Raw genomic sequence first — 22,491 nt, 5'->3', positions numbered from 1 at the left:
CCCACCAGAGAGGAACTCAGTATGGAACAGAAAACCTGTCCCTCATTGGCAAGCTCAAGGCAGCAAGCTTCAGCACAAGAGGCAGGGGATGTCAGTGGCACCCATAAGGTGTACTGGGATAACAGCCTCCTTTACGCAGAAGTAAGGGACCCTAAACCTGGTGACACCAGGAGGCTGGTCATCCCTCTGAAGTTCAGGGAGTTCCTGTTAACTCATGCACATGACATTCCCCTGGCAGGCAGGCCACTTGGGGCAAAACAAGACTTGAGACAGGCTTGTCCCTCACTTTCACTGGCCCTACATATCCGAAGACATCAAGGAGCTTTGTTGCTCCTGTGTCACCTGCCAAGCCAGTGGCAAGACAGGTGGCACCCCAAAGGTACCCTTAATTCCACTACCAGCGGTTGGGGTACCCTTTGAGAGGATTGAGGTGGATGTTGTAGCCCCCCTGGTCCCTCCAACAGCCTCTGGAAATCGATTTATACTGGTAGTGGTGGACCATGCCACCATGTATCCAGGGGCCATTCCTCTTAGGACCACTACAGCTCCTGCAGTGGCCAACACCCTGCTGGGAATTTTCTCAAGGGTGGGTTTTCCTAAAGAGGTGGTATCAGACAGAGATGCAAACTTCATGTCTGCTTAACTTAAAGCCATGTTGAAGGAGTGTAGTATCACTTATAAATTCACCACTCCTTATCATCCTCAAACCAATGGATTAGTTGAGAATTTTAACAAAACCCTCAAGGGCATGATAATGGGACTTTCGGAGAAACTCAGAAGGAGGTGGGATGTCCTGTTAGCTTGCCTCCGCTTTGCTTATAAGGAGGCTCCTCAAAAAGGAAGGGTGCTACAGCCCTTTTGAACTTCTGTTTGGACACCCTGTTAGGGGTCCCCCTGCTCTTGTGAAAGAAGGCTAGGGGCAACTTCTCAAGCCTCCAAAACAGGACATTGTGGACTATGTATTATGCCTCAGATCTAGGACGGCCGAATATATGAGGAGGGCTTCCAAAAATCTTCAGGCTAGCCAAGAATTGCAAAAGCAACGGCATGACTAGAAGCCTCTGCTGACTGTTTAACAGTCAAGACAAAAGGTGTGGGTCATGGAACCTGTGGCTCCCAGGGCACTCCAAGACAAATGAAGTGGGCCACACACTATTGTGGAGAGAAAGGGTGAGGTCATCTATCTGGTTGACCTAGGCACCCCTAGAAGCCCCCACAGGTGTTTCATGTGAACTGCCTGAAGCCCTATTATGATATAGCTGACATGACCTTGCTCATGGCAAGGGTGAGGAACAGGAAGAAGAGAGTGACCATCTCCCTCACCTCTTCTCCCACAATACAGTGGATGGCTCAGTAGATCGGGTTGTAGTTGCCTCTCTGAGTCACAAAAAGATGATTGCAGAAATCTCCTAGTCAGTTCTCTGAACTGTTCTCTCTGGCCTCCGGTCAAACTACATGGGGTGAACACACCATTGACACAGGTGAAAGACTGCCAGTCAAAAGTAAAATTTACAGGCAGCCTGATCACGTCAGAGAGTGCATGAGAACTGAGGTGCAAAAGATGTTAGACCTAGGAGTTATTGAGCCTTGAGACAACCCCTGGGCTAGTCCTGTAGTGCTTGTCCCAAAGCCCCACTCTCAAAATGGTAAAACAGAGATGAGGTTTTGTGTAGACTACAGGGGCCTCAATACTGTAACTAAAACAGATGCTCATCTCTTTCCTAGGTGTAGGAAGCTGGCCTGGTGTGGAGTAGGTACCTAAGGTACTTACAACTTATACTGGGTCCAGGTATCCACTATTAGTGAATTGTAGGAAGTGTCTAGAAGCCAGGATCTGTAGAGGTAGCTGTAGATGAGCAGCCAAGGCGTACCTAGGAGACATGCAAAGCTCATGCAATAGTCGCACAGCACTTACACACATGAAAGAAAACACACTCTGGTGGTCATTATGAACATGGCGGTATTTCCCGCCATGTTCATGCTGGTGGACTAAACATAGACCGCCAGCCCCCTTGAGACCCTGCCGGCCATATAAAAAGCATTCCACTGGGCCAGTGGACAGAAACAGTGTTTGCGCCAGCCAGCCCAGTGGAATGCTCGGCCAGGACATTGCCGACGGCTCCACGTTTAGCCATCGTCCATGCCGCAGTGCGGCGGGTGCAGCAGCAGACGTCACGAAGCTCACTGCCCGTAAATCGGGCAGTGACCTGCACAAAGGGGTTGTGCGCGGGGGCCCCGGGGCACCCCTTCCACCAGCCTTTCCCTAGTGGGGAAAACCGCCAGGGAAAGGCTAGAGGAACAAGGGTTCTCTATCCAGAGGGCGGCTTTGCTTGCAGCGCTGCCCTGTCGGATAGAGAAATCTGCCATCGTCAGGCTGCCTGTCGGAGGAACACCTGTGGCGGTCTTTCCTTGTTGATTATATGGCGGTCCAGACCGCCATGCCGGTGGCGGTAATTTCCGCCGCCGCCGGCATGGCGGTCTGGACCGCCATGTTCATAATGAGGCCCTCAGTGTTACAAAAATAAAGGTACTTTATTTTAGTGACATAATACCAAAAAGTATTAGAGAGGCAACCCTCCAATAGGATGTAAATAATACACTAAATATATGCACTAGGTGTCAGCAATAGGCATAGAAAGTGATAGAAAACAGTGCAATTGCAGTTAGACAATAGGGACCCTAGGGGAAGCCCAAACCATATACTAAAAAAATGGAATGCGAACACAGGACCACCACGTAGGTAAGTGGAATGTGTAAAATGGAGCTGGGGTTACTAGGGAACCCCACAGGTAAGTACCACAGTGCCCACCAGTAACCAGGAAGAAAGGAGTAAGTTAGTGGATTTTCCCCAAACCACCCAAAAGGAAGGAAAAGAAGAAAATGCAACAATGAGACAAGACTGCAAGAAACCAATGGTGGATTCCTGAAGAAAGAAGACCGGTGGAAGAAGAGGACCAAGTCCAGAAGTCACAGAATATTCCAGGAGGAGTAGGAGCTGCTACACTCCCAGCTGGGGATGCAGGACTTGGTTGAGGGTGATGTGAAGGAGGTCAGCACTGCAGCCCTGTAGTAGGTGAAGAGTTCCTGAAGGATGCAGACGACGTCCCACGCTTGAAGAAGAATTGCAGTCCGGTTCTTGTGCATGAATTCTACCAACAGGCCTTGGCAAAGGCAAATGTTGCGGCTATCGAAATGTTAAGCTGCCAGACACCAGCAAGGCCCAGGTGGTCACAGGGGACCCTCAGCGACACAGCGAGTCCACAGGAGCAGAGGCAGCACCCACAGGAGTCCCACAGAACAGGGGCACACGAGTCACAGGAGAGACCACACAGCACTACTGGTGGAGGGTCCCACGCCACAGAAGAACCACACAGAGGGCTGTGCATCGCGGGCTGTGCATCGTGGAACTACACGTAGCCTGAAGTTCCCGTGGAGGAGATGCAAACAAACCTTGGTAGCTGCAAGAGATGCGGTGCACAGGGGTACTGTCCTGCGTGGGAAGGCAAGGGCTTACCTTCCACCAAGGTTGGACAGCTGGCAGAGAGGGCCAAGAGGGCTACTCCTGACCACCACCCTTGATGCAGGATCCACACAGCTCAGGATGAGAGGAGATCCACGCAGCCGGTTGTCATTGCAGTAAGTGTCTGCGGATGCAGGGGAGTGACTCCTTCCCTCCAGGGGAGGTTTCTTCTTCCATCTCGTGCAGAATGATGACTTGCTGCCCTCAGAGGAATGCACAACCACAGAAATGTTGCAGAAGCAGGAAGGAGCAGTGGAAAATATGTTGCAAGACCAGTCTTCTTCGTGGATGCCGACTGTCGGTTCCTGGAGGGTCCAAACGCAGTTCTAGTCTTTAGAAGTCGAAGTAAGTTTGCAGAGGAGTCCTGCTGGAACCTGGCAAGCCAAATCTGAGGACCCACCCAATAGAGAGACCCTAAATAGCCCTGAAAGGGGGATTGGTCACCTAGCCAGGTGAGCACCTACCTGGCCTGGTCGCTCAGATGCTCCCAGAAGTCCCTAAAAACCTTGGATTCAAGATGGCAGAACCCAGAGACCCTCTGGAGGAGCTCGGAGTACCGCCCCTGGAGTGGTCACTCCCCTTTCCATTCTCCAGTTTCGCGTCAGAGCAGGAACTGGTGGGTCCCTGAACTGGTGTAGACTGGTTTATCCATGGAGGGAACCAAATGTGCACTTCTAAGCATACCAGTGGCTAGGGGAGGCTACCCTTCCCAAGCCATGTAACACCTATTTCCAAAGGGAGAGGGTGTCACCCAACTTCCCAAAGGAAATCCTTAGTTCTGCCTTCCTGGGCATGAGCTGTGTGAAGCAGCAGGAGGACCGCAACCTGCCTGAGGGGTGGCAGGAGCTTGGGCTGCCTGGAAAACCCTGGAAGACTGGTAGGAGCAATGCTGGGGGTCCTCACAGGAGCCCCCAGAGTGCATGGAATCATACTTGCAATACTGGCAACAGTATGGTGGTGTGTTTCCGACATGTTTGATAGCAAGCATGCCTAGGTTTGGAGTTACCATTATGTAGCTGGACATAGGTAGTGACCTATGTCCAGTACACGCATAAAATGGTGTCCCCACACTCACAAAGTCCATGAAAATGGCACTGGAGTTCGTTGGGGCACCTCTGCTAGTGCAGGGGTGCCATCACACACAGGTACTTGCGCCCTACCCTCTGGGCTAGGAGGGCCTGCCAAAGGGGTGACTTACAGTGACCTGGTGCAGTGACCTGTAGTGAAAAGGGTGCATGCACCCTTTCACGCAGACTGCAATGGCAGGCCTGCAGAAAACATTTTAATGGGCTCACCATGGGTGGCATAATGCATGCTGCAGCCCATGGGGATTCCCTGGTACCCCAATGCCGTGGAGCCGCCGGAGTTGTAGGGGTGCGACGGGTGCAGTGGCACCTGTCGCGATTTTCAGTGTCTGCAAAGCAGACACTGAAAATCTTTATGGGGCCCCCAGGGGCCCCACGACACCCGTTCCCGCCATCCTGTTCCTGGCGGTAAAAACCAAGCCAGGAACAGGATGGCGGGAAGGGGGTCGGAATCCCCATGGCGGCGCTGCAAGCAGCGCCGCCATGGAGGATTCCCTGGGCCAGGGGTAAACCGGCGGGAAACCGCCGGTTGCCCTTTTCTGACCGCGGCTTTACCGCCGCGGTCAGAATGGCCCAGGAAGCACCGCCAGCCTGTTGGCGGTGCTTCTGCGGTCCCCGGCGTCAAATGTGGGGTGTAAAAAACAAGTTAGATGGGAGAGAGCATAATCACTAGGTCCTGGTTAGCAGGATCCCAGTGAACACAGTCAAACACATTAAAAACAGGCATAAAATGGGGGTAACTATGCCAAGAAAGAGGGTACTTTCCTACACTAGGGCAGATGAGCTAATCGATACACTGGCTTCCGCCAAGTATCTGAGCACCTTTGACCTCACTGCTGGCTACTGGCAGATCAAGTTGTCAGAGTATGCCAAACCAAAAACAGCACTGTCTACTCCTAGTGGGCACTATCACTTTACAGTGATGCACTTTGGACTGAAGAATGCCCCTGCAACATTCCAAAGGCTGGTGAATACAGTTCTCCAAGACCTGGAAAGCTTCAGTGCAGCTTATCTTGATGATATAGCCACCTTGGGAGTGTACTGGAGGCCCTGCAAAAGGCAGGCCTCGCTATCAAGGCATCAAAATGCCAGATGGGGCAGGGAAAAGTGGTTTACCAGGGCCACCTGGTAGGTGGAGGCCAGTCAACCAGGGCAAAACCCAGGCCATTCTGGATTGGACTGTCCCTACCACTCAGACCGAAGTCAGAGCCTTCCTAGGCCTGACAGGGTACTACAGAAGGTTCATTAAAAACTATGGCTCCATTGGAGCCCCCTTAAATGACCACACATCTAAAAGGATGCCCAAGTAAGTTTTATGGACAGCTAGCTGCCAAAAAGCTGCTGATGACCTCAAACAGGTCACATGCTTTGCTCCTATACTAAGAAGCCCTGATTAGTATTGTGCAGACAGATGCTTCTGAGGTAGGAATAGGGGCAGTACTGTCTCAACTGAATGAAGAGAGCCAGGACCAACCTGTAGCTTTCATAAGCAGAAGGTTCACCCCCAGGGAAAAGCGTTGGTCAGTCACAGAGAGGGAGTACTTTGCTGTGGTCTGGGCCTTGAAGAAGCTGAGGCCATACCTGTTTGGCACTCACTTCGTTGTTCAGACAGAACACAAGCCCCTCCTATGGGTCAAACAGATGAAAGGTGAAAATACCGAATTGTTGCCGTGGTCCATCTCCCTACGGGGAATGGACTCTACGGTGGAACATGGACCTAGGAGTAACCACGCCAATGCAGATGGACTCGTCAGATATTTCCACTTAGACAATGAAGACTCAACTGGGCAAGGTTAGTCTTAATGTCCTTCGTTTGGGGGGGTTATGTAGGAAAGAACCCTCTTTTGGGCATGGTTACCCCTACTTTTTACCTGCTGTTAATATGCTTTGACTGCTGGGATCCTGCTAACCAGGACCCCAGTGATTGTGCTCTTTCCCTCTAAATTTGGTTGCTTAGGACTTTGCACACCCCACAATTGGCATACTGGTGTCCCCATATAAGTCCCTAGTATATGGTACGCAGGTACCCAGGGTAATGGGGCACCAGGGGTTCCCCATGGGCTGCAACATATATTATGCCTCCCATGGGAACCCATGCAAAGTGAGCCTCCAGGCCTGCCATTGCAGCTTGCATGAAAAGGTGCCCAGGCCCAGAAGGCAGGGTGCAGATACCTGTGTGTGAGGACACCACTGCATGAGTAGCGGTGCCCCTACAAATTCCAGCTCCACTGCACTGGACTTCACAAGTGCGGGGAAGCCATTTTACCCATGTAATGGACACAGGTCACAGGGGTTTGCACCAAAACACTCAGCCTGCTATGGCAGTGCTGGGCGCATCTGGATGCATGGCTCTAGAGGGTGGCACAATCAGTGCTGCTGCCCTCAGGGGCTTAGCCCTAGTACCTCATGCCCTGGATACCTAATCACCTTTTACTAGGGACTTATAGTGGTAGCTAAGGTGTATCCAATTACTTTTACAATGGTTTATGGAAAGAACACTGGCACTGGGAACCTGGTTAGCAGGATCCCAGCGCACTCCAGTTCAAGTTGCATTCGGAAACCAGGCAAAAAAGTGTGTGTGGGGGGGGGGTGGGTACTGCAACAAGGTGCCAGTTTCCCACAGTAACATATTACCAGTCCCATAATAAATGCATCCAAAAACTTTGAAAAAACTGAAATGTGACAAAAACACAAAATAAATAGATCACAACACAAACAATACCTTAAAGAGGGAGGGAGTGGTAAAAAAGTGACCACTAAATAAACATTAAGACAAAAAGACTACCCATACATAGAACACAAAGATAAATAAATAATAAACTTTAATAAATTTAATAATAACTTTTCCTTTTTGGAAAAATGTTATAAAAATGGTACCTGGAACTCCCTAAAGACTGACAAAACTGTTTAAAACTGTTAGAAAAATTGTGATCATGTAAAGAAATCAAAATATCTTAAAAAGGACTGACATTGTTACAGTACCTAGTAATAAGTAAAAAAATAAGCAAGTGTCTGTAAAACCGTGAATGTAAAATGCTTTTGTAAAAAATTCTAGTTAATTAAAAAAAGGCATTGCAAAAAAGTGTTTTATGTTGATACAATATGTAAAAATGTAAAACATATGTAAAATGCATTGTTAAAATAAAGACAAAAAGTGAACACAAACATAAAAAGAAGTGCAAAAATGGTTATTTATAACAAAAAGATTTAAAATGATTGTTACACAAATATAATCGAAATAGGCATACTTAAAAATATTAAAAATTATGTGAAAATTTAACAATTAGTAAAAATACAACAGTGTTATAACAAAAGTATTGTTCCTGTAAAACTAAGAGTGACATAAAAAAATAATGTGTCACAATTATTTCTGATAATACAACAACACTGTTCCTTAACCTACATGTGTAAAAGTTTTAGACTAAAAGGTGGGTTAATTTACTATTCCTACTCCTATCTAGACGACACTGATGAAAGTGTTATCCTTTAATAGGAGTAAGTGTACTATTCACACTCTAATTTAAAATATATTGGAATTACTGTAGGATATTGATGGTGTTAGATCTACTATTTCAACTCGACTCTAAGCAACATTAGGGAATGTGTTGGACATTGAAAGGTTTAGATTTATTATTCACACTCCACTCTAAGCACCAGTGGGGAAAGTGTTGGACATTAAACGGGTTAGCTGTACTATCCACACTCCAATGTAAGCTACATTGGGGAAAGCACTGGACTTTAACAAAGATATAGGGGGTCATTACGACCCTGGCGGCCGGGGATATGTTGGCAGTACGCCAGCAATTATGACCGTGGCGGAATTGCCACGGCCATACCGCCAGCCCCTCCACTTTCCCGCCAGGATTCCGCCTGGCGGTCATAATCCCCATGGCAGCGGTGCCTGCACCGCTGCCCTGGGGATTATGAGTCCCCGATCGCCGGCCTGTCTATGGCAGTACACACCGCCATGGAAAGGCCGGCGGTAAGGGGACTTGGGGTGCCCCTGTGGGCCCCTGCACTGCCCATGCACTTGGCATGGGCTTGGCAGGGGCCCCCAGGCGTAGCCCCGTCGCGCATTTCACTGCCCGAATTTCGGGCAGTGAAATGCGCGACGGGTGCTACTGCACCCGCTGCACATCAGCATTGCCGCCGGCTCTATTACAAGCCGGCTGCAATGTTGATGTGACATTTCCCCTGGGCCAGCGGACTGTAACACTGTTACCGTCCGCTGGCCCAGCGGAAATGTCATAATAGGGAGGCAGAAATACCGCCGGCAATGGCGGTATTCTGTCTCCTGCGGCCTCGGCGGTCTTTTGAAAAGATCGCCAAGGTCGTAATGACCCCCATAGTTTCTATTTCTACTCAAATAAAACCATATTTTAAAAACAGTGTGCATTTAATGAAAAATGCAGCAAAAAGATTTATTTTTTTCAGATAATTTTAAAATGTATTAAAAAAGTAAAATACATTATTTCTAAATATTCCTATAAATTGAAGTCTTAATATTAAAAATGTTGAAAAATTACCTAAAAGCGAACTTTTCCAAAAATGTTTTTAAAATATAACATTTCCCTAAAAGTAAGTAAAAGCAAAAACAATTCTAATTTTACATTTAAATGTATCAATTGAAAAAAACAACTTCAAACTTTAAACTTTAAAAATTAAAAAACAATATTATGAAAAGAACATTTCACATAGAAAAACTAAATATGAAATATAAAATACTTCTACATTTTTTTTTTTACAACAGACATTAAAAATTTTAAAAGCACTAATTGAAATATGTTAACAAAGACATAGCGAAAATAGCGTATTGCCACATATATTTTGGAAAAACAAATGTTAAAATACTCCCCAACCTTTTCAACTATAAACCGTATCCCTTAAAAAAAAAATCACGGGGTGGGGCGTGGCCAACAACATGGCCAACAGGATGCGCTCTTGGAGAACTCCTCTGCCCACCTTCCCAAGTCCTGAATAATCCTGCACCCAAGGGTGACAAAGGCACTTAAATATAGCCTCTCCAATGAAGCTTTGATGCTCAGCCCAGCGGAGAACCCTCGCTGTCCTATATCTCTGCTGGATCAGACAGGGGAGGAGAAAGGATGACCGTGGCCTGGCGGGATGGACTGGGGTGGGCGGCTGAGGTCTTGGACTGCGGGAGCCGTGGTGGTGCATGGCTGGACGGAGACCAGGTGGATCTTGGCCCTGGTGTGGTGGGGCGCTCCTTGCGTGCCTGGTGCGCCTTTAGGACTGAGTGGAGGGTCCTTGCAGCAGCTGGAGGCGGCCTCGGAGTGATGGCGCCCGCCTAGTGTTCCTGTTCAGCCACATGGGGCGTGCGGCCTGCGGTTCGGCCGCGGGCATTGCCCGCCACATTGTTGTTGGAGGTGGGGTCAGGGCACTGTGGGCTGCTGGAGTGGGCCAGAGGAGGCCTGGAAACACGGCGGAGCTGTTGGGGTGCTCTGCAGGGTGGAGCCGGCTGGATCCTGTCCCTGCTGCTGCAGGGCCCTCCGTGCGCGCCTCGCCACCTTAAGGACTGAGTGGAGGGTCATGACTGAGGGTGGCCTCGCTCCTCTTGGAGTTCCGGTTTGGCTGCGCTGAGCCTGGGGAGCACTGCAGAAAAGAGCCCCACGGGCGAGCGGCATGGAACCAGGTGTAACCAGTTGGTCTGATGAGGGCAGCCTGCCCACCTAGATGCCTCAGCAGTGGTTCCACGTAACCATCAGAGGCTCCTGGACCAAGTACAGTGTGAGTGGAGTGACGAACTCTCCATAGCAGCAAAAGAGGGAGGACTTCTGCCTGGGAGGCTTACAATTGGTGCAACATTATTGACTATGGCAACATTATGCAAGCCTCCGGCATTAGATGCTGAAACAACAATTTGGTACTCGTGATGGGAGCGTGCCGTGAAGAGAACAACAAATAGAGACGGAGGCAGAGGGAGACTATTTATCCTAGCCACTCTAGCCACTAGAGAGCCAGTGGAAGGACAGAAACAGAGCCAGGACAGGAGCTCCTGGGGGTTAGTACTTGGGGCCCCAGAACTAATATTGTTGGGCTAACAGCTGTGCACTACTGCAGAAGTTTGGGAATATATATATATAGTGAGCCTTTGTTATGAGGGCCCTGAACTTTCTCATCAATAGCGCACACGGGGCCTACAACAAGGGAAGAGACCGATCGCAGCGCCAAGTGAACAGAAATACCATAACCCAATACACAAGCCTGTGCCAGGCAACGCCGCGGCTCACTGGGCACGCACGGGAGTCCCTGGACTAGGCCCTTGAAGCACCACAGGAACCCTCTAGAGCAGCGATACTAGAAGCCATACAGGGATCGTGGACGGTGCTGGAGGAGCAGATCACTGGGGTATCAGTAGAGGTTAATCTCCTAAGAGCAGACCTCAGAAAAGTGGCAGATAAAGTCTCCGAGGCACAGAGTAACATAACCACCTTGCAGTCGGAAGTCAGGCAGCTCAAACAACAGATGTCATGTATGACCACTCTCACCTCTGCCCTCAAAGAACAAGCAGAGGATGCAGAGGGTAGCTCAAGGAGGAATAATATCAGACTCCTGAGTTTCCCCGAAGGCACAGAAGGGCAGGAGGTGGAACGATTGTAAGAAAGATGGATACGTGATGAGCTCAAAGCGGAGGGGTTATCACAATGCTTCTTGATAGAAAAAAGCCCACAGGGCCTTGGCCCCAAAGCCCCCTCCAGACACGCCACCACAGCCTCTCATAACATGGCTGTTGAAATATAGAGCTAGACATGCAATTCTTAAAGTGGCAAGAGAACGAAATACTCCACAATATGAAGGCCGGCACATAGCAATCCATCTGGACTACACTCACAGCCAAACATTCTTTGCATTCTTTTCCTCACTATGGAAAGGGTCCCATACCTAGTCACACCCACAGCAACATTATGGGAGAGAACAGTTAAGGTGATACTGGGGAGAGCCCCGTTCGCCAGAGAGTTTAGTTTCTGAGACTTGCCAGCCTTTTCAGTGCTGACAACCGCGATGGATGCATCAGTCTGGAGAGAAGAAGGTTGCAAGACATTAGGAGATCTCTACCCCTTTAAAGAGTTTCTCTCTTTTGAGATTCCTTCTTTAAAGTTCTGGCGAAATGTTTCACTGTCGTCAGGGTACTCGGATCATCATCAACCTTACATTAATCACTGGTACAATACCTCCAAGATTTAGGATCACTTAGTACCCTCAGGACTAAAAGAAAGACAGGCAAATCCAGTAGATATGGTCAGATAGGAGGGAACGAACTGCAGTGGACCAAATGTAAGACTATTTCACAGTGGGTTTCATATTCCTATCTAAGGTATCAGAATTATTTAGAAGTCAAAGATTGAAATACAAAAAGGAGGATTACAAGAACAAGGCAACATCTTCTCTCTTTGAAAGTGAAGGGAGTTACAGGATGAATAGGGGCAGGGTAGTTCTCAGAAGCAGAGGTTCTATTAAACATGTCAAGCAGTTAGGGGTGGTTGAGGATGGGTAAAGATATATACAAGGGGTTGTTACCCTCATCCGGTTAAACAAGATTGTGGTCGGTGTCCATGATTTAAGTCCATCACTGAGGCAGGTGTTATTCTTTCGATTTCCACAAGATTTTCTGTTGATGGATGTGTTATTATATCCTAAGGAGTCTTTGGAAGAACAGGACTTTGACTTCTTTCTTGCAGGTGGCTTATGTGTTGGGCATCTCTATACATATGTTTAGGAACAAACTCTGATGCTCCATTAGGCAAATTGTAATCATCTACTGCTAAAGAAAGCCTTAAAAATATTCCTTTTGCCAGCATAGGTCCAGATCAGTTTAATGTGTGTTGTACTTTGTTCTGCCTGTCACTGACTTTATACCATCAAGTTATTCATGCATCTGTGGGTGACATACATTTTGAAGATAAACATGTGGTATTCAGACTTCTACAGTCAATAAGGCTGGAGATCCGAGGCAGACAATGGATAAAGGAGCCCTGTGCTGTGCTGTGGGAAAATCAGGAAGCTTCCCAACAGATCAATGCCCTGGTGAAGTGAGTGGAACTGGAGTAAAGTCAGTCATAGGTCAGTCTTTCCTGACATGCAACTAATGCTGCTCCAGCATTACCACTACCTTGCACCCACATAACCTCCCAACATTTATCACATTTCTTTAAAAAAAGACAAATTTTAATCTAGAACTACCAAAATCCAACTGTGACAAATTTACACAAAATCAGCCAAACATATAACCGTTGAAGCAGCTTCCACTGAATCAGTTTTTAGAGTGGCTGAATGGCAGCAGATAATCCTGGATGCAAAATACAACTAAGCTAAATAATGTTATAGGATATAACTTACTCGGCACTCCAGACACAAGCCTCAGGGGTCTTAGGACACGGAAAGCCCGCAGTGCCTTCACATCAAAGCCACCTGGTTTCCCACTCATGTGATGTGCGTCACCTTGCTTGTGAGAAAATTGCTCAAGGATCACACTGAAGAGCCTGAAAAGATGGAAAGAAATAAGTGAGCAACCACAAACACAGAAAATATTACCTAAGAACTAGGGAGGACATCCAAAAATGGAAACTACTAGAAAAGCAGAAAGAAACAGCTGAAGATTTGGGACACACCAAGAGAAACATGTAGAGAACCTTAAACTGAGAGCAACTACCAGGTAGAACAAACAAAGGAGGGCAGAGAGGAAAATCAGAAAACAGCAGAAGACACAAGAGAAACATCCAAAGAAACTGGAAATATGAATGAAAGCAACTTGAGAACAATAATCAATTTATTCAGCCTAGCTATCAAGTTAAGGTTGATACTTTGTCAAAAAGTGCATATCCTCATTTACTGAGAATCAATGGATTTCTAAAAATTTCCAATAACAATAAAAAGCCAAATGGTCAAAATACATTTTGTGTAGGTGCCCTGCAAAACAGAATATCAGCTGCTAGAAAGTGAAAAGGAACACATAGAATCCTTACACTGAAGCTAGCTCTGTCACAAAGGTACTGAAACACCACACAATAGGCTTCATGGCACATGAAGTGGGAGAAATAATTATGCAGGTGCATGATGATTAGCTTTAAATAGCATACACCAGGCCAACACACATCACAGTCCTTTTTTCTTACATTCAGCAGAATGAGATACATCAGCAAAAGATCCATAAATGGATTAATCTGATCACTTAGAGTCTGATTACAAACCAGGTGGTCTCATGTCCGACAGGTTCGCAGTGGAAGTCGGACCTCCTTTAATGTGGCGGTCCAGGCGCCACATCATGACCGCAGCGGTTGCGTGGTGGTCGGACCACCAGCACTGCCAGGATTAGTTGTCCCAGCAGTCTTGGTGGGCCTAATCCACCAGGGATTACGACTTTGTTCTCCTCCAGCGATTTCTTTGCGGTACCACCACCACGAAAAGGCTGGTGTAGAACAGGTGTAGGGGGCCTCAAGGGGGCCCCTGCACTTCGCAAGGGCAGTGCAGGGCCCCTCCTGGCCAGCATCGTTGAATTGTTCGCTTTCTGCTTTGCAGACAGCAAACATTGCGAAGGTGGTGGAACACATTGCGCTCTACAGCATTGCTGCCAGCTCGATTATGAGCCAAAGACAATGCTGTAAGCTGTTTCCTGCTGGGCCCGCAGGCGGAAACTGAGGTTTCAGCCCACTGACCCAGCGGGAAACTCGTAATGGGCCCAGTGGGGAGGCAGCCACAATGGAGGCAACCTCCCAGTCAGGATTTCTGCGGACGGGCTTTTCCGTCCTCCGAAATTGTAATAAGGCCCTGAGTGTGGAAGAGGAGGTGACCAGTTATTGCTGATGCAGGATTGACTTCAATAAAAATATTTTAATGCTTGTTGGAGCGATAAAAACTTGGTGGAGAATCTGCTAGATTCTGGCAGTGAGTGCCAGAATTTAGGAGCAGATGTAGAAAAGGTCTGTTTTGTAGTTTTAGGCTTCTTCTTTGTAGTAATGTTCAGCAGAAGTCCGGTAGCCAAAGAAGCATGGCTTGCACCACAGAAAAAGCTGCCTGTTCCCAGAGCTCTGCCGAAGGACAGCTTTCACTGCCATTATATGAAACGTGGCAGAAACAAGTCAGAGGGGAGCGGAACTCACACATGTGCATTGCCTGGTGTGAACACAAAACACAAATCTACAACTTAGACCGACACAAGTGCCCTCACTCCAACAGTTCTGCTTCTGCATGCACCATGCCGTTCCATAAACAGCAGCTCAGTATCCTTAACTGCTTGCTACAAACTATGCATCCAATACTTTGATCCTTAAGAGTTGGCCTGCTGCCGCTGAGTACCTGGAAAATCACTACTACAGCTTTACATTTGAGAATTCATTGAGAACCATCTTATGGACCAAACCTAAATTCATGCCTCTCAATTCCAACGTCAGCAGAAAAATCATTGCATTCCTAGATGTACACAAAGGTATTTGATTTTACATGGACAAGATGTAAGTTCATCGGACCAACTGCTTGTCATTTGGCCTGACAGAAAGGGAGTGCCCCCTGTCTCAGCAGGGAATTACATTTTAGTTGACAGCTTCCTCACCTGGCGCCATGGCAAAGCTAAGCATCTGCTCCAAAGTGAGGACACTGCAGCACTCTATGCTCATGTACACTTGCAAGACACCGGCTGTGCAGCTCCCTTGAAGAGGCTTATTTAAGCCTAAAGAAAATGAGTTACATACCTGTGACTGTGGTTCTCCAGTATTGGAATCTTTCATAGATTCACATGCATGAATCCTTCCTGTAGAGCCTGCTCTGCTGGCGTTGATGGATTAGGAAAGTATCTTTCAGTATCACCGGTTGATTTATATGAAAATCGGACGGGACCTTAGGTATGAATTTTGGATTTGTTCGAAAAATTACTCTATCCCTTTTGAACTGTAAGAAAGGAACCTGGATAGTGAATGCCTGTATTTCGCTTACTCTTCTAGCTGAGGTGAGAGCGAGAAGAAGAAATAAGTTACTTTCCTGTAACTGTGGTTATCCAGTATTGGTATCTTTCATAGATTCACATGCTTGAATCATTCCCCGTCGTCGAAGTGGGAGTCCCACGGTACACCGAAAGCAGTAAAAAATAAAAAAAATTTTTTTTTTTTTTTTTTAGTCAATGGCAAAAATACATCCACTTTCATAGCTTATCAGCCTCATTAGGAAAGGCCCAAAGTTCAGCCAATCAGGCGAGACCACCCCTTTAGAACCCTCAGCACAGAGGCTCAGTCTCTCATATTTTTCCCGCACTAGTGACTTCAAGAGACAAACAGAGGTGAGCCCCCATGGGGAGGAGGGTGGGTCGCATGTGAATCAATGAAAGATACCAATACTGGAGAACCACAGTTACAGGTAAGTAACTTATTTTCTTCTCCAGTATTGGGGTATCTTTCATAGATTCACATGTTTGAATCAAAATAGTCAGCAGTACAAGAAGATGTCTGAGTTCTGCATTTATCAGAAAATATTTTTCTTTACATTTCTTTATATATTAAGTTATATAGGTAGTTAGATATCCTTAACAATATCTAAATACATACACGTACATCTACTTTATATATTATATATATATTATCAACAACAGCATCTCCATCGTCGGGGGCCCCCAGCCCTGCAGGGTGGCTTCGAATGGCAGGGACGGAGCATCCTGCCTATTAAATACAAACAACTGAAATAATGTCGAAGCCCAAGTTCAGAGTCATCTTAGGCATTTATTCAAATAAGGCCTGCACAGAAGGATTTCTTCTGTGCAGGCCTTATTTGATTAAATGCCTAAGATGACTCTGAACTTGGGCTTTCGACATTATTTCAGTTGTTTTTTTATATATATATATATATATATATATATATATATATATATATATATATATATATATAAGATAAATATCAGTGTGGAAATAACATTCGAGGATGGTGGGTAAAGAAGATTATTGTCTCACCTTATGCAAATAAATTGCGTAACACTGCTTGTCCTACTGCGGCATCCATCCTGTCAGTAGCATCCAGGCATTAGTGTTCAGTAAAGGTGTGGGCACGCGTCGGCGTCGACGCTCTGCATATCTGCTTCAGTGGCACTCCTGCAAATAGCTCTAGTGGAATGTGCCTTGACATTGGATGATAGCGGTCTTCCCGCTAGCTGGTGGCAGAATTGTATGGCAGAAGAGATCCAGCGTGCTATGGTTTGTTTGGAAAGAGCATTGCCGCTAGTGACTTGGCCATAGCTAATAAACAGCTGTTCAGCTTTATGAAAGCTGCTAGTCCTTTGTGTGTAGAATTTCAGACATCGTTTAATGTCTAGGAAATGTAATGCTCGCTCTGCTGGAGTTCGAGGATCCAGAAAAAATGTCTTCAAAATCACTGGTTCATTCAAATGAAAGTTCGAAGGAACCTTGGGAATGAATTTTGAGTTAGTTCTCAGAATTACCATATCTGATTTAAATTGCAGGAAGGGTGGTGAGATTGTGAATGCTTGGATGTCGCTAACCCTCTTCGCGGAAGTGAAGGCCAGAAGGAGAGCCGGTTTCCGAGAGATGTATTTCAGGTCTGCTTTGTGAATAGGCTCAAATGGATGCTTCATCAATTGGGACATACAATATTCAAATGCCAGGAAGGTGGAGGACGCTGAATCGGAGGAAACATCCTGAACCAGCCTTTTAGAAATAGTTTTATTATTCTGGATGACAATAAAGATGGTAGTACTGACGTCCGGCGGAAACGAGATAGGGCTGCTAGGTAGACCTTGAGAGACGAATGAGAGAGACCTGAGTTCCCTAAGTGTAACAGGTATGGAAGGATCTGTTCTGGAGAAGACTTCAGAGGATGAACATTAGAAGTTTTGCACCATATGCAGAACCTTTTCCACTTTAGTTTGTACGTCTTATTTGTAGACTGGGCTCTGGCACAGGCAAGCACTTCTCGACAGTCTGCAGGGACATCTAAGCCGTCAAACTCAAAGAATTCAGGAGCCAGGCTGATAATCGGAGAGAAGTCCGTTTGGGATAATGGACCTGACCCTGATTCATCGTTAGCAAAATCTGGTGTTGGTCTCAGCCGCATGTGAGGCTGTTCCGAGAGTAGTAGAAGCTCCGTGAACCAAAACTGGCACGGCCATTTGGGAGCGATCAATAGAAGCCGGCATGGTTCCCTCTTCATTTTCTGCAGAAGTCTCGGAATGAGCGGGAGTGGGGGAAAAGCATAGGCATAAATCCCTGACCATTTGATCAAAAACGCATTCCCCTTTGACCCTCTCTGCGGTTGCCAGCTTGCGAAGTGTTGGCATTTTTTGTTCTCTCTTGTCGCAAACAGATCCAGACTGGGTTTGCCCCAACGACGAAAGAGACAGTCGAGAATTGTCTGATTGAGTTCCCATTCGTGACAGGTGGTTCGAGTTCTGCTTAAGGCATCCGCCCAAGTATTGGAAATGCCCGTAAGATGTTCCGCTCTGATAGATATCTGATTCCGAAGCACCCAATGCCATAGTTCCTGTGCTTGCAGAGACAGCGCCTGTGATCTTGTACCCCCCTGCTTGTTGAGGTAATGCATGACTGTGGTGTTGTCGGTCTTGATCAACACTGAGGAACCTTTGATCTTGGTGAGGAAGGCTTTGAGCGCCAAGGAAACTGCTTTTAATTCCAATCTGTTTACGTGGAGAGCTGATTCCTGTGTAGACCATCTTCCTCTCACTGATAGGTCCTGCAAATGTGCGCCCCATCCCTCCAAGGACGCATCCCTTGTTATAATGTGCACTGGTTTGTCTTTCAGGAAGGAGAGACCCTCCGAGATGGGAGGGGTGTCCTTCCACCACTTTAGGGCTTGCCTCCTGGTGGTGTTATTTGAACTACATCGTTGAAAGATCCTTCTATTTGCCTCCATTGAATGTCCAATTGTTGCTGAAGTGCCCTCATGTGGAGATGACAGTTTGCTATCAATGGAATGCATGAAGAAAGCATTCCCAGAAAAGACTTGTAAGTCCGAACAGAAGCGGACTTTCTTCTGCTGAGACGTGTCACTAGATCTTAAAGTCTTTTCTGTCTGACATGCGAAGGAAAAGCTCTCACTTGCTCCGTGTCCAAGACATCTCCTAGAAAGGTGATGCTCTGCAAAGGGTCTAGGTGAGACTTTGGATAATTGACTGTTAAAACTAAAGTCTTGAAGAGAGATAAGCATGTTCTTGTGTCCCTGGCCGCTTTTAGAGCCGTTCTCGCTTTTATTAGCCAGTCGTCTTAGTACGGAAACACCTGAATCCCTCGCAGCCTGAGGTAGGCTGCAACTGGTGCCAAGACTTTGGTGAAAACTCTTGGGGCCGATCTGAGGCCAAAAGGTAACACTCTGAACTGATAATGGGTGCCTGCAACCTTGAACCATAAGAATCTCCTGTGACTGGGATGAATGGGGATGTGGAAATACATGTCCTGGAGGTCCAAGGACTCCATGAAATCTCCTTGGTTGGGTAAGCGTAGGACATCTTAAAGGGAGATCATGCAAAATGATTGCTTCTTGAGGAATATGTTCAGAGAACGAAGGTCTAAAATAAGTCTCCAGTCTCCTGTCTTTTTCTGTATAAGGAAGAAGCGAGAGAAGAAACCTGCTCCCCTCTTATTCCTTGGCACGATCTCTATTGCTCCCTTGTCCAATAAGATGGCAATCTGCACTAGGAGTTCCTTTAGATGGGTAGGTGGGGGTCCCCTTGGTGGTACATGAGGGGAGGCTGATTGAATTCTAATGTGTGTCCGTTGCTGACAATATCGAGGGCCCATTTGTCTGATGTAATCTGGGGCCACTGGTGAAGGAAATCGAAAATTCTGCCCCCTATCAGAGTGTTGGAATAGGGGTTGGGTGCAGGCAATTGATGAAGGTCAGTGTTTTCTTGCTGTTTCTTTGGCCTTGTAAGCAGATTTTCCTCTTGAGGTTTGCCGGAAGTGTGTAGATAGTGGTTGCCGATAGGTATGTGGCTGCTGTTGACCAATGGTGGAGCGAAATTGGCCTTGGTAGGATGAATATTGGCGGTACTGGTGTGAGCCACCTCCGTAAGAATAGAGCCCACTTCCTCTAGCTCCTCGAAAGGGCTGTCTTCTGAACTGTAAAGTACCCAGGGATCTGGCTGTTTCGGTGTCTGTTTTAATGGATTGCAAAGCATCAACATATGTTTACCGAATAACAGCTCACCATCACAGGGCATGTCTAAGATCTTTAACTGCACCTCTGGGTGAAATGATGTGGCCTTCAGCCACCCCTGACGTCTGAGTACAGCCGCCCCAGCTAACTGGCGGAAACCCGTAGACGAGACATCGATGGCACAATCTATCATCTCAGCCAAGATCTTCTCACCCTCCTGTAAAATCTTACGCGCCTCTGCTCTACTATCCTCAGGCAGCATGTCTATAAACTGTGATATGTCCGACCACATTTGATGGTCGTATCTTCCCAGGATTGCCAGGGAATTCGCTGCTCTGACCGTGGTGGCCACCATAGTCGAGAATTTCTTGCCAATTGAATATATCCGTTGCCCTTCCCTATCCGGGGGCGCAGTTAAAGGAGAAGACGGATTCCTGGACCTTTGCTGAGCTGCCTGGGATATCACGGAGTCCGCCTTAGGGTGAGTAACCAAGCAAGCTGGTGAATTATCTGGTGCATTGTACTTCTTTTCGAGACTTGGTAGCACCGCTGGTATTGAAGACGGAGTCTGCATGACCTTAAGCCATTCTTCCCAAATAAAGTCAACAATAGGTATTGCTCTTACCGACTTTCTAGTGTCTTCCTTGAAATCATAGGGGAAACAGTCTGATTGCTTGGATGTTATGGGCAGTTGAAATCTTTTTGCTACTCTCTCCATTACACTGTGGAAACCACCAACGTCACAACGTCTTGCGGTGGAGAGTCGACCGGCGGTGGTGTAGTAGGGGATGGCGTCTGAATCTGATAGTCATCCCATTCCTAAATTAGCGAGCCAGGGTCCTGTATCTCACCTTCCTCCTGTTCATCATCTGACAAAGGTAGATCAATATCCTGGACAAATGATGGGACTGGGATAGGTCCCCTGAAATCCGATGGCTGAATGGGAGTGGTCAGCGGTGTGGGTGGAGGCTGGACCGGAGTAGTGGAGCCAGGTGGAGGAAATCTAGTGTAATAATCTTGCATCATCTGCTGAAGGTTGGCAATCAAGGAAACAGGCATCTGGATAGTTTGTTCCTGTTGCAACTCATGAGGTTCTGTGGGACTCTGCGCCTGTTGTTGTAAATAGAGTTGATCATTTTCCTCTTCATCATCTTCCTCCTGACATTTAATGCGCAGCTCTGAAGGACTACTCGCCACCGGGAAAAGGCCGTCATCTGAATATATATCGTTCTCTTCCTCATCATCAGCAAACAGATGTTGTGGAGGTGCTGGCGACACCTTACTAGGTGATGTATGAGAAGGCAACAGGTGAGTAGATTTAATCCTTATTGGCAGAATCCTTTGAGGCAAGAAAGGAGATCCTCCATATTGTTTGGTTGAAGACTCAGAAAATTGAGCCGTTGATGGGCTGTCGACAGTGCGGTTGTCGATGGTGTTGTCGTCGACGGTGCGGGCGTCGACGAAGCTGTGGTCAATGGTGATGTCGTTGATGGAGCTGTCGTCAACGGAGCTGGTGTCATAGGCGATGCCGTTGACGGCATATGTGTTCACGCTGTCGTCGCTGCGGCCGTCAGTGGAATCACCGACGAAGAGCTTTGCATCTTACTCGCTGATGTCGACGTTGTGTGCATCGACGATAGAGCCCTCATCTCCTTCCCTGTCGACAGTCTCTTAGAAATTTTGATGATCTGAGCAGATGAGGGACCGTATTTTAAACTCACCGACATTATGGTAGACGTTGACAACGGGGAAGAAGTCATAATCATTGGCGACGACGAAGCTGTAAATGTGGCTGTCGCTATAGTCGTCGATGAAGCAAAGCCTGTCGTCGACGATGCGGTCGTCGACGGTGTGGAAATCTTGGATGTCGACGGTGGTAGGAAACTTGATGATTTCTTGAACTTCTTTGATGTGGTAGCTGGAGTAGATGGCTCAGAACAAACCTTACCACTATGTTACCTGGAAGTTGATGGATGTTCTTCAGCTCTGTCCTTAAACACATGCAGCTTTTTGGCTGACTTACTGGTTTTGGGGGAGGAGCTCTCCACAGACCTCTTCCTTTCTTTGAGGCCACCGAAGCATCACTGTCCTCCTCCTCAGACAAAGTCTCTCTGGACTTCCGCTTTTGTAGCCAAAGCAGGAGCCTGGCTTCTCTGTCTCTGAGAGTCTTACTAGGAAATGTTCTGCAGATCTTACAATCCTTGAATTTATGTTCAGGATGGAGACAGTAGATACAGTCCTTGTGCGGGTCTTCACAATGAAAGTCTTAATTTCCCACAGGTACCACAAGGTCTAAATAATCCTTTTCTAGCTGTAGACATGATGAAGAAAGAACTACAGCCAAGCTAAGAGTGAAAGCTGAATATATCTCCTGAAGAGAAAATAAACTGAGCAGAGCTCAGGGAGACTCCCTTATACACGACGTGCGGTAGAAAATCTGAGAGACTGAGCCTCTGTTCTAAAGGGGTGGTCTCGCCTGATTGGCTGAACTTTGGGCCTTTCCTAATAAGGCTGATAAGCTAGGAAAGTGGTTGTATTTTTGCCATTGACTACAAAAATAAAAAATTACAATTTCTTTTTTACTGCTTTCTATGTACCGCGGGACTCCCACTTCGACGACAGGGAATGATTCAAGCATGTGAATCTATGAAAGATACCCCAATACTGGAGAAGAGAGACTTTCCAGGATAGGAACTTTATGGCCGCCTTGTGGATTGGCTCATACTGTGGTTTCATTAATTGAGACAAGACCAAGTTAAG

The 22,491-nt window shown here is 47.1% G+C and overlaps 1 protein-coding gene across 1 annotated transcript in view; it reads right to left on the bottom strand.

Annotated features, from left to right (window-relative positions):
- Positions 1-22,491, bottom strand: part of CACNA1F (calcium voltage-gated channel subunit alpha1 F) — a 1,139,147-nt gene that overhangs the window by 1,007,971 nt on the left and 108,685 nt on the right. Inside the window, exon 6 of the mRNA XM_069209307.1 lies at positions 12,964-13,106. Coding sequence (XP_069065408.1) covers positions 12,964-13,106 — 143 coding nt within the window. The remainder of the gene's footprint in view (positions 1-12,963; positions 13,107-22,491) is intronic.

Source organism: Pleurodeles waltl, chromosome 10 (genome assembly GCF_031143425.1).
Source record: "Pleurodeles waltl isolate 20211129_DDA chromosome 10, aPleWal1.hap1.20221129, whole genome shotgun sequence".
NCBI lineage: Eukaryota > Metazoa > Chordata > Amphibia > Caudata > Salamandridae > Pleurodeles > Pleurodeles waltl.
The sequence above is the reverse complement of the archived record's forward strand: the minus strand, read 5'-3'. Positions and strand labels throughout refer to the sequence as shown.